At 38.6% G+C, this 13,409-nt stretch overlaps 1 protein-coding gene across 2 annotated transcripts in view; it reads right to left on the reverse strand.

Moving 5' to 3' along the window:
• Window positions 1-13,409, reverse strand: part of Dpyd (dihydropyrimidine dehydrogenase) — an 899,256-nt gene that overhangs the window by 18,592 nt on the left and 867,255 nt on the right. For both annotated transcript variants that reach the window (XM_021158977.3, XM_085835556.1), the window contains exon 21: window positions 1,586-1,729. In XM_021158977.3, the coding sequence (XP_021014636.1) occupies window positions 1,586-1,729 (144 nt within the window). The remainder of the gene's footprint in view (window positions 1-1,585; window positions 1,730-13,409) is intronic.

Here is a 13,409-nt window from a genome sequence, read left to right on the forward strand (position 1 = left end):
CAATACTGCTAAATCCAAGTTCATTTAGTCAAGGAGAAATACCTCTTAGATATAGTTTGAATACATTCATCCCAAGTTATTGTGTTAGAAAATTAACCTTTAAATTTGTATATCAATGGTACTTCTTGGTGGGTCCTTAAGAGGCAATTTAGATTATATGGAATCAGGATAATGGGGCTTCCTGATGACATTAGAGCCCTTATTAGAAATCTGAGCCATGTTATGCTATGAGAAAACCCACATCAGATGCTAGAGACATCTGTACTTGTGAGCCAAATAAACTTTTATTCTTTATAAATCTCCTAGTCTCATATATTTTGTAACAGTAAGAAAAATCTGATGAAAACACACCACTTGTGTAACACGATTTAATATGTAGCCTAAACTCAATTTACTTGAGAAGGACAGCCGTGGTACCTCCTCTTCCTCTACCTCTTCCTCCTCCTCCCAGCCACTCCTGCTCCTCTTCTTCTTCTCTAGACAAGGTTTTGATACATATACCAGACTGATGTGGAGTCATCTGAACATGGAACTTACAGAAGAACTTGGACTGCTTTGTATTTGTTATGGTTGTTGGTATGTAAATTTAAACATGGAACAAAATTCCTCAAAACTGAATGCACACACACACAAGCACACACACACAAGCACACACACACACACACAAGCACACACACAAGAGGGCAGGGGGGGGGAGAAAGGGAGAGAGAGAGAGAGAGAGAGAGAGAGAGAGAGAGAGAGAGAGAGAGATTGAATTTGAATTAGAACAAGAGAAACCTAAGTGAGATTGGTAGATAGACAGGAGAAACAGTTTTGTTGTCCTTATCGGTGTTGTGGGGCATGCCTGAAGGCTCAGCTCTTAGGAGGATATAAATCAGCTTGAGCTGTAGAGGCAAACCATGTCTTTCAAAAGGGGAGAAAGGAAAAACCCAAAGTTCTCCCCAAATCTTGACTGTAATATTGCTCAAGTTTCACACAGTGCCCTTGCTGAGACAGTAGAATAAGCACAAGTCAGATCTGTCTCTTATTCCCACAACTTGATAGGAAGCTATGATTCTTTGGGAAAAAAAATCAAACATCCAAGATAAATAAGCTTGAAAGGTATTTGTTTATGTCTAGAATAAATTCTTGAGTCCCAAATAACTAGGCATGTTTTCCTGAGGCTGAACTAAAGAATCCCCTCAAGTGTAAATTATATTGACAGCCCTGGTATAGTTATACAATTCAGTTTTTTTTTTTTTTTTTACATGGCTAAAAGATTTTCTGAAATTAACTCTGAATTAAAATACTGGTAGTTAACTATGAGACTACAATGAATTCCACTTAACACATTAATGCAAGAAGTTCCCATGAAGCGGGAACCTGGCAGTGACCTAGACAGTGTGGCATAAACAAACCGAAGTGGGAAACAAACATGGAAGGGGTTATTGTATTATTAGAGTATCTTCATGGTACACAGAATTTTTAGAAAGTTTCAGAATATTGAAGATCAAAAAAAAATCAATGCTACATTTAAGAGGAAAAAAGCCTTTAAGCCACATTTGAATAGGGAATAAATACATGTATGAATTTGTCTTAATTTTACCTTGATGGCAGGAATAGGCTTTTGGGAGGTAAAGTGCTTTCTCTGGAGAGGTGAGCAAGCTGTGTTTTGATCTTTCTGTCTGATTTTGCTCGCTGCTATGATTTTCTTGCGCTGTTCAAGGTAAGGTCCAAAGCTGGGCAGTTTCTAAAGGGAAAACACAAAACGTAGAACTCATATTAACCCATAGAAAGAAACAGCATGAGGAGGTTTCTGCACACAAATATCATCAACAAACAAATGTGTGTTTGAAGAGTGGTTTACATCCCCTGTTAACTAGGTCTTCCTTCCTCCTGGACCACTAGCCTTCTATGTGCCTGATTCCATCTGGCATCAAAAAGAAAACTAGAGAAGAATACTTCAGCCAAACATTTATGCATTAGATGCAGATGTTAATTAAAATTCATTTCTAAGTGGGATGGATTTCACCATGGCAAACTAAATCCACTCACTTAAAATAATAGCTATTAAGGAGACCATTTGTTTGGTTTGTTCAGACAGAAGGTGCAAGCTATTGATGCTTCATTTTCCCCTCCGTCAGGTTTTTAGCACAGTATGGACACAGTCGTAGCCCTTGACAAATGCCTCTGTCAATAGCATAGGTGCTTTGCCAAAGTTCTCATCTGTATCTCCATTTTATTGTGTTCAAATTCTTACTGCATCTCTTTAAAGATTGTAACTAATGTTGATTGCAACTTACTGGAAGAGTTGAAAAAGCAAAATGGCAAAAATATTGATTCCTCTGCACAGCAAATAAACTTTATTTTGCGTGAAGGAGGCAAAAAATAGAAACGAAAGGCAGAGGGTATATCACAACACTTAAACAAACTCCATCAGTATTCCGAAGCATAGTGAGGCTTTAAATCTCAAGGTTATTCAATTGTACTTTACAAAGTTCATTTAGGAAGAAACCTAGGTGCCGTGGAAAAATGCTAAGTGGTTTTAAGTTTAACACAAAAATGCCCTCATACCATTCATTATCCCACAATTATCTCCTCTTCACAGTGTCTTTCCCCTTTCTGGAACCTTTGATCTGCACGTTCACTGACACATCCCACTGATGACAGACACCACTGAATTCCAAATGTTTCACAGCAGACTGTAAGCTGGAGGTGCCGTGACTTTTACACCACTGAAAACACATGCTCTTCCTCCTGCACAATGAAACGCATTTTTCTAGATGATAGGGATTTGGAAAAGAACAGCTCTTGCAAGGTCATCCTGGTCTCTGACCCAGCAGTGGAAAAAGAATCACACTTGTTTCATTGTACCAGCCTTCACTCTCCAGCTTGCATACAGGGGCATGAGCTTTTTGGAGACTGCAAGAGTAGCCTTGATGGAGGAGGACACGCCACCCAATCAAGGCAGACCAGACTGTAGCCTTCCACTGTATATTTATATTAGCAAAGAACATATTTATGTGGAAATACATCTAAGCTTGTTACTCTGACGATCAACGCACCATAATTATGTCAAGAAGTCAAGTAAATGGAAAATGGAAGTCAATGCCAAATTAATTTATACCCAATTGGATTAGAATTATGTACTTCATCTCTATATCTTAGCACTTTTCCAAATTACAACATTTAATGCTTACAGTAACATGAAATGATATGACGGAGGGTAGAATAATTTCTATCTATTTTCCTGTAATATAAGTGATGCTGGCTTATTAAAATCATAAACAAGTAAGAGAGTCTCAAAGCAGCCCTCAGAACTCATCTCGTAGGAATTTTACTTTTTATGTCCTATAATGTTCAAATGGCACTGTTTGGAGGCTTGGGCCAAATGAGGAATTGGGGTTACACTAAGAGGACTGTTTTCTTCAGTCTAGACAATGTCTTCTCGTAAGGTGCGGTGCTGATCACATAGCATTCATGACACCAGTCAGAAAATCACTATACATTTTTCTTGTATATCAAGGGCCCTTAAATCTGATTCTCAAACTGATACAGATGATGAAGAACGGTTCGGTGTTTAAGCACACAGACTCTGGGTCTTGCAGGCTCTCATGTCAACTAATCCTAAGACGTCTGAACCAGGATCCTGGTTGCTGCCTGCGATCGATTGCGTCTCTCTCAACACCGTTCAATTCCACTTGAGTTGTGTAAAGGCTGTTCCAAAAACAAACGTCCTTGTAACTCTTCAATTCATCTTCTTTAAACAGAGATTGGAGGACAGTGTCTTCTATTTGGCTGACTTGCTACCCAGGGGTGGCACAAGATCGCTCAGTAGCTAAGATTGCTTACTGCCTTTTCAAGGGACCAGAGTTCAGTTCACAGTGCCACGTTGGGCAGGTTGGTTAAAACCACCTGTAACTCCAGATTCGTGGGATCCAACTCCCTACTTTGCTCTCAAAGAGTACACATGCTTACATATGCTACACATAAACACACACACATGATCTGAAATGATTATTCCTCATTAAAATGAACGGAATAAATGTAGTTAAACTGTGACCTTAAACCATTGCATTCACAGTGATTATGATGCGCATTCCAGAAATTCAAAAATCCTCTCATGCTGAACTGTAGATATCCTGTGTGAGCAACTGATAGGCTGACAGCCCCTGGAATTTTTGTAGTAGTTGATCACGTTTGCCAATATAAAATTGAAGCATCCAGTTTTCCCCCCATGGCTAGCAGTGCTAGCACCCTAATTTACTCATCTGCATAATCAGTGCTAGGGAAATGCTTTCAATTTAACGTAAAGATTCCTGTAGGATATTATTTATTCATTGGTGAGAAAAATTAATTAGATAAGCGTGGCTACTGCCCATTTTTTTTCTTTAAGTTGAAAAATACCATGCACAAAATACCAAAGAATATTTCTTCAACCCGGAACTGCACAGCTCTAAACTCAGATGGGATTATTTGTTATTTCCTATTGCCATGTGGAGAGACTAGAGGCTGAGGGATACTTTTCAAAACTTTGAGGCTGCCACAAGGATTACTGTTTCACTCATTAGTATGAAAAGTTAAATGCTGAAAAACTATGGGTAGATATGTGGAGATAGCTCAGTGGGTACATGGTTTGCCATGCAAGCATGAGGATGAGAATTTAGATCCTAGTACCCACATACATTCTGGTGAGCATAGTAGACTACCTGTAATCCTGGCATGTAAGAAGCAGAAACACACACACACACACACACACACACACACGCACACACACACAAATTAAATATATTAAGGTGGCTTTAGGATTTAGAGGTACTGAAAGTGTGTGTGTGTGTGTGTGTGTGTATGTGTGTGTGTGTGTGTATGTGTGTGTATGTGTGTGTGTATGTGTATGTGTGTGTATGTGTCTGTGCATGTATGTGTATGTGTGTGTATGTGTGTGCATGTGTGTGTATGTGTGTGCATGTGTATGTGTGTGTATGTGAGTGTGTATGTGTGTGTATGTGTGTGTGTGTGTATGTGTGTGTGTGTGTGTATGAGCACAAGCAAATGACCATCTTCATTGTGCATTTACAGGCCACAGATAAATCTCTGGTGAGATGGCTTGGAAGCTCTTCATCTTTTTTGAGAGAGTGTCTCTTTTTGGTACCTAGGCACTCACCCATTAATATAAACTGACTGGACTGTGAGCCCTGTGTCTATCTCTCCAGTGCTGGGATTGCAGGTATCCCATTACAACCATTCCTAGCTTTTAAACATGGGTGCTGGTTTTGAACTCGGGTCCTTGGGAGTCTCTGATAGTGTAAATGATTTTTTTTTCCTCTTTTACCCTCAGTTGGGTTACATTTAGGCTTACATTTATGACCCGATCCTTGTAAAAACAAACACATGGTCAAAGTATGCAAAGCCAAACAAGGCTAAGAAAGAGCAAAGATGAATGTGTAACTGGTCAGGGTATATGTGTGCAATCAGTGATGATTCGTAGAGCTTTTGGTTCAAATCTCTGCCTGAACATGCAGTTAATTGATTTTTCCATTCATTCATTTCTTCTTCATTCATTCTTCTCTTAATGAAGAATGAGGAGCTGGCCATGACTCAATAAAGTTTTGTGCATCATGCTAGGTTCCCCAAAGAAAGGCAAAACATTCTTGAGGACCTTCCACTCGGCCTTGCCACTGACGCCCAGAACAAAACTCAGAAAGAGGTGAGTTTTATTTATTTCAATAGTTTCATAGTTTCTCCAGGGATTCATCAGTGATGAATTTGCTCTCCCCAGAAAAACTAAATCCTACTCTGCCAAAGATAACAGTATCTCATACTAAAACGGTCTCTATCTGGATATAAAAAGCGTCCCATTGCTGAGAGAGAGAGAGAGAGAAAGAGAGAGAGAGAGAGAGAGAGAGAGAGAGACAGAGACAGAGACAGAGACAGAGACAGAGAGACAGAGAGAGACAGAGAGGTGGCAACCTCGTGAATCAGCAATGATTCCTTCGCCAGCAAAGCTTGGAGGAAAAGTAGTCTATTTGGATTATAATTTATTCATGGATCAATCTAAAGGTAATTGAGCATATTATGGAGTGGAAAAGGGTTCTTGTCCCTAATAGAAGCCGGCATTGGCACCATCCAGTTTAAATTGCAGAACTTTTATGAGAATGGCATAGAGTTGGCTAATAGCATACTCTGTAGAACTGTAGGGTATCAATTCTATTTTTTTAATCCTTCTCTCTTATCTGATTGGAAACAATAACTGCAAGAAGAGTAATTACTGAGATATCTACAGTAATATCGTGATAAGATAAAAGGATTTCTGAGTTACGCTGTGTGATATACATATGACTCGGTATGATCCCCAAACAACTGATATCTGCTAACCTATCTCTTGTTTGTGCGCATATGTGTCCATATCAATGCACTGACAGACTAAAAAATAACCCAGATTTTAAAAATATATCTTTTACAGCTTTCTAATGTGGATCTTTATTTTAAATGACATATTTTACATATGCAGTGGCTATACTAGATCTCTGTGGTTGTATGCCCACTACCCCCAAATATAGTACAGAATGTCTACACTAGTCAATGAGCTGTCTTGATTAAAGGGTAAATAACTTCTATATGGAATCTATATAGTAGTCATAGTGCTTTTAATTGTGTAAGTATCACTCATGTTCATGAAGGGCTAATGCCAAACTAAATTATAAATCAAATATTCCCTTTTATCATTTTTACCCTACTTACAAGCTGTGCCATACTGCTTGGAATACTCTATAAATGTCACTAAGTGACCAAGAATTGGAGAAAAATAAAATCAATGCATTTCTACAGATTAGGTCATTAAATTGCATAAGGCAAGTGAAATGTTTTTTGGACATAATATATATATATAATTTATATATAATATATATGTAACATAAAATTTATATAATTTATATGTTATATAAACATCGTACACATGTACATATACATGTACAAAGAGCGCCAGGGTGTGATGGGTGGGATCATGGACTCTCTGAGTCTGATGGTTTCAAGTAAAATGGCTATCCTGGGGTTGAAATGAAGTAATCTACAGTATGTTCTGAGCCTACTTTAATTGCTGTGTGCTCAGAATGATGGGATGCCGTGTGGAAGGTGGAGATGTTGAGTGTCTTTTCAGCTCTGTAATACGTGAATTCTGGTACCTCCTTCTCAATTAGAAAAACAACTGTTGACTCATAATTTTGCACTCTTTAGCTACTTGACTATAGTTTATTACCAAGCTATCCTACAATGACTTTTCTCTATCAATGGCATGAGAATGGTAATCTCAGCTCACAAAGTTAGTGTAGGTGTTAGAGAACAAAGCTTGTAATACTCATAACGGCTAAGTTAATTCTACAGGCCTTTGCTGCTGGCGCTGTGAATGATACCATGTTTACATCCCTATCACTGCCATTCATGTATCTATACCTATAACTATACCTATACCTATACCTATATCTATATCTATCTATAACCCAGTCCTTGCCAATTTAGCTTTGTAGTTTAAAGCAAGTCTTCACAATATCTAAGAAATTTTCTTTACTTATTCTTCTCTTCATGTTAAGGTTCTCTTGTGGTACACAGTGTAGTTAAAATGTCTTTTAGGACTCACACATCCTACATTGTCTGATTACTTTTAGCCATGCTTCCATCTTCCTTCCTTGAGATGTCAGAGAGAAAATTATTGATCTTGTATTTACTGGTTACTCAATATTGTAAATAGATTGAACAGGCACAACATTTTGCTGCATGTTTGAAATGTCAGGCATCCCAAATTGTTTTTATCAAAACAAATGGTATACACATTTTATTTAAGATTAGAAATTACATGAAACAGATGATGTTACCATCAAAACAGCTGTAATTCATGAATCTTAAAGTGTGTCAAATACTTGAAATTTATGTCTCTATATCTCTGACAGTCTGTGACCTTAAAGAACCTACAGATCATAATAATTGTGATGCCCTGTGGCAAGGGGTACTACACTGGTGAAGCAGGCTTTTATATGAGAGATAACAATGTGTACCTAGTTCAGGCCAAGGGGCCAGTGATTGTCTGAATTTGGTGATACCTAACCTGAGGTCTCTGGATAAAGTTAGGTTAACTGATCAAGCCATGCCAATAAAGGTATGAGGGTCATGAGCAAGGATGTCAATCTTTCAAGGGACAGAAACATTAGAGGGACAAAGGTAACAGTGTAGGAGAGGTGCCATGGCACCAGCAGAATTGTCACCCATTTTAGAGACAGTATCAACACGGAATGGTAACTCTAGTATTAAAGAACACTAGCTAGAGCTAATGATAGAAAGCTTTGGTTTTTGTCATTAAAGTGTGGTGACAGGGCTGGAGGCCACAATAAAGAATAGGAGAAGATTCCTTTTGGAAGCTTCTCAGAGTGTTGTGAGGAAGTCTGACTCAACTGACTCATCTCCAAAGGCGGAGAAAAGGGAGATTTTAATACTAACATACCATTTAGATGGCTCTTATAAGGTTTCCTATCACTTACTGTAATACTCAGCACATCTTCAGGTCAAGGTTTGGGAAATATGGCTCTCATTTAGAAAAGACCAAATCAGAGAGAAAGTCTAAAGACAGTATGTGGAGAACTGCCAAGGCATACTCTAGGAGAAGGAGACTAGAGAGAAGGAGGGAGAGGGTAGTGTGAGGGAAGAAGATAGACAACAGTACCAAGAGTGAGCAGAGCTCCTGTGGTCAGTGGGTAGAGAGCTTCTGTTTGGAACAAGAGCTGATATTCTTTTGTGAGAGGCTTGCATGGTTCTGATCTCCACTACACACTTGCGTGCCCTTATAAGATTTCTTATTATAAGAAATCTGGGGAAAAAAATCAAGGAAGTGGGTTTCATGTTTTGACTGGCATATAGTTAGGAAAATAGAAATCAAGAGAAAGTAAACTTTGAGAGGATCTGACTTCAGTCACAGCAGGAATAAACAGTTAGTAGTGAGCTAGAGTGTGGGATGCCTGACTTGCCAGCAAGAAAGACACCACAATAGGATCCTTCTGCACACGTTTATTGGGCTGCGCATTGACTGTGTAGGCAAAAGACCCGGAGCCCTGGGACTCTCACTCTTATATACTATCAGTTCCCATCCACTCACAGCAGGCCACATCACCTCACCAGGTACGCAGCTTCAGCTAATCAGGGCAGCAGGGGCATATCTCCACCAAAATGGCTTCGCCAGTAACCTGGTACACCTGCGCAGCTCTCACGATGTTTGTGGCTTATATTCAGATGTATGAGGAAGTCAGGTGCAAGTCATAAGACTTAGCTGCAGTCCCTGGTGCCTTCTTGGGACTGCTGCCACATCTGCTCCCCACACTAGAGAATGAATTTTTTTTTTTGAGCTTTTGTAGCCATTTCAGAAGAACAAAACTGGTTGAACTTACTTGGCCTATGGGTGATAAGAGTACTTTTAAGGGGAGGTTGTCTAAATGCATGTAGAGATGCTGAAGTGGTCTGACAGTTGATCTGATGGGCAACTGACCATAGCTAGAGTTGAAGAAAGACTTTGGAGTAAGGGAAGTCCTTATGCTGAAAAATTTCAGGAGCATACAGTGCTAGAGAAGGAGGGCACTAAAGGGATGGAGTGGCATTAGATGCTATGGCACATGCCCGTGACCCTAGCATTCAACAGGCAGATAGATGCATGAATTTGAGATCAATCTGTGCTACACTGCAAGTTCCAGGCCAACAAGAAATACATAGCAAAGTCTTTTCTCCGAAACATAGACAGTGAAAAAAAGAGGCATGAAGTAGAGATAATAAAGAATGAACTTACTCTTAGTTTGTAAAAATACATTGAGGGGCAGGGGTACTGTGGGGGAAATCTGGATGATTTAGGAAGGACTCTGAATTCTGGGTGAGCTGGCCTTGATTTCACTTGTTAGAAAGTATGAAAACATCTAATGTTTGAAAGTTGTCACCACATGGTGTAGTCACAGAAGGAGGGGTAGATCATGGTACCCTGACTGTGGCAGAGAGAATAATCCAGAAGATTGGAGATGGGATTTTGTTTGTAGCAGGACACTAAGTTAGAAAATCCATAAAAAATATTAGTATTACTATTTAAGATTTGAAATTAGGAAATAAGAAGTAGTCCTGCAGCAAAATGTTGAATTTTGTGTTTGATATCCTTGGGCCAAGGGATGTCTAGATAGTGCAGTAAGACATCACCTGTGGGTATGTCAGAAAGATGAACATGTGAGTTGATTGGTAGAGGGAACTATTCTGGAGTGTGGCTGGTATCATTCAATTTGTTCAGGGTTAACAAAGAAACTAAGCAGAGGAAAGGCCAATAACACTCTCTTATGAAGCTGAAACATTCACCTTCTGTTTTTGGACATCAAAACTCCATGGTTTCTGACCTCTATCTAGGATCCACTTCAAGTTCTGTTCAAGCTCCTCTGCAGTTCCTTTGCAAAGCATGAAGAGCAGCGGATCTTCATCAGGAAGGTAAATATACTTCAAATATTTGAGGAGAAGTCTGAGGCTCGGGGATCCTAAATCACTCATTCCACTTCTCATCATTAAGTGACGCAATCAGGAACTCAATCCCTGGTCTGTGCTGTGGCTCTCTCACATGACTTTGCCCCTCCCCCACAACACCTTGCATGAGCTATTCAATATATTATTTTTTGATATGAAAAGGTGCACTCCATCCGGAATACTTTTTAAGAAATCCATGTTCTTTGCTGTTTTCCTCATTTCACGAATTGTGAAGGGAAAAGTGGTTCACCCAGTAGAAACCATTAGCCAAACGCTGAACACACATGAAACCAAATATCTGAATTAGTTCAGTCCTGTTTATGACTGGCCTCAAGTTTAATGAGCTCAAGTTAATACAGGTGAAAGGCCACAGTGTTACATGCAGCAGTTAATGAAATACCATAGAGCTGCTGAGAAAATGATTAGCAGCCAAATGTGAATTTAATATACTTCAGCTTCAAGAAGCAGTGCCCATGGGAGGCATCTTGCTGGGGCAGGCAACGTGGCAGATTGGAGGTAGCGTATAGTTGAGCTTTTGGAGATGGGGTCTGAGAGAGCCCAGCCAGCCATCAGCTAATTTTGTGACCCATGGAAGGATGGCAACTCCCTCTGAGTCTGAGTTCCCTCATGTGTAAGATGAGGGGGTTGAACTAGCTGGTCTGTGATGCTCTCTCCAGTGAGCTTTCATTCTGTTTTCAAATTTACAGCTAGAAATCCTTGGGGTTTACTCCCGGTTGGTATCATATAGCTTGTGGATGAAACATTGAAGTGTGTAATAAAGTGTAATTCCATCCCTTCTTTTCAACTGTAAAACATTTAAAATCTATATCAGCTATAAGGTAAAGATGCTATGGGTAACTTCCGAACTCCCAAGGTTGGATGATGTTATAAACAAGCTTAGGCTTTATAGGTAAAAGGTACATCAAAAACTATATATAATTATATATACACATACATATATATTCATATACACATATATACATATATACATATACTATTTTATATGAATATATGTGTATATAGGTATATGTATATATATATATATATATACTTATAATCTCATCATTTAGTGAGAGTTTCAAATAGATAACTGATATAAATAAAACACTTTTAATAAACATTCAAAGAGTTATGAGTGATATGAACTGGAAAATGAAGATAACTATTATTATACCTGAAATTATCTGTAAGAAGTTTGTTGCCTAGTTACAAACTCATGTAAGACACATTGTGTAGAAATAAACCAGACCAATATTATACATGGATATACATGGTAACAGTCATAAAATGGACAAGAACTGAAAAGTATTTATGCATCTATCTATATGCATGTGTGATTGTGTGTATTGCTTTGTGCTTGTATGTGGTAGTTACTGAAAATCAGGCAATGGAAGACAATAGACTTTCCTACTAGTTTCCCAATATACAGAAGAAGCAATGATCTAGGGACCTGGGCAAGTGGTCTGTCCTTTGTGAGCCTGGTTTCAGCTGTGTCACACAGCCTATTAGCTCCATACAATTGTTTGAAATAAGAAAATCACTAATAGATTATTAAGATACAGCTTTTTACTATTTTGATGACTATAAAACAGCATAGAAGTGAATATTTTATTACTATATTGAGCCTTAACCTGATCGATGCTCAACACAATAATGTAAATGAAGTGAGTGCGTCTGAATTATAAAAATGTCACAAATATTAACTACACAAAGAAGGCATTACTAATCAGTCCCTCTGCATCCTTAGGAGGACTCAATGAAATGATTTGTGTTTGAAATCTACCTTCAAAATGCTACGGATTTCAGGGCTACATGTTGCAAATAATGTCAAGGGCTAAAACCAAGGAGGAAAAATGGAACAAAAATTGCTTCACACAATGGGACGGAAGCAAAGGAAAACAGAAAAAAAAATGAGGTGATGAAGAAATTGGCTCTGCTATAAATATAAATGAAAAGGCACAGAGGATCCCGGCTGCATTTGGAACAGTAGATCAATCAGTTTTTCCCGTAGCTACTCACTGTGATGCTTAGTATCATCCTCTATGGAAACACTTGGGTGGCTGCTTTCAGCCTTTTTGCCCGAAAGGGTGGCACAGGCTGCAAGGTATTGCATTTTAATACAACCTAAAACTTTACTTGAAGTTCCAGTTCAGTTTATATTACAACTGTTTTTGGTTTTGAAAGTCAATATTCAGGGTCTCCATGATGAAAGAAAAATTATACTATAAGAGGAAAACATATGTAAGCAGAAGTTATATGTTTTGTGTTTTGTTTTGTTTTAATTAGAGGGAAAGCTGTTTTTCATTATAACTAATGCCATGCTAGAAAGAAACGTTTAACAAAGGGAAATATCTTTTATGTACTTGATAAACTTCTGCATGTGGATAAAAAAGCACCAAACCTATTCACAAGACAGAATTCACCACAGACCTGATCCTAAGCGTGTTGCCTTTTCTTCCAAGATGACAAGTCGGGGTCTTCTCAAATTCTTTGTGCTATTGGCACAGCTCACACTACCCAGGTTTTGGTGTTTGAGGAAAAGACATTGAAGGTAAAATTAATAAACTATGTCTGGCAGAAGTGCTTCATAAATACTTATCAAGTACCTTTTTTTTCTAGCAAATTTTAGGTAGCACACAGTAAAGAACTGATAGACAGCAAAGCAGATATCATCTCTGGCCTCAGGGAGTGTGTTGTAGTTTTAACCATAGCAGGTAATTGAATCGTCACTGTAATGGTTATTTTGAATTAGTCATCAATTTGAAGGAATATAGAATCACCCAGAAGATGGGCCTCTGAACATGCTTGCGGGGGATTATCTGGATTGTGTTAATCACTGGAAGACCAGTGCTCCATGGGTCTCCCACTGCACTGTTCTTTTTCAAGCACTTTTTACCTAGTAA

This window comes from Mus caroli, unplaced genomic scaffold (assembly GCF_978045245.1).
Source record: "Mus caroli unplaced genomic scaffold, Mus_caroli_1 scaffold_3, whole genome shotgun sequence".
NCBI classification, from domain to species: domain Eukaryota; kingdom Metazoa; phylum Chordata; class Mammalia; order Rodentia; family Muridae; genus Mus; species Mus caroli.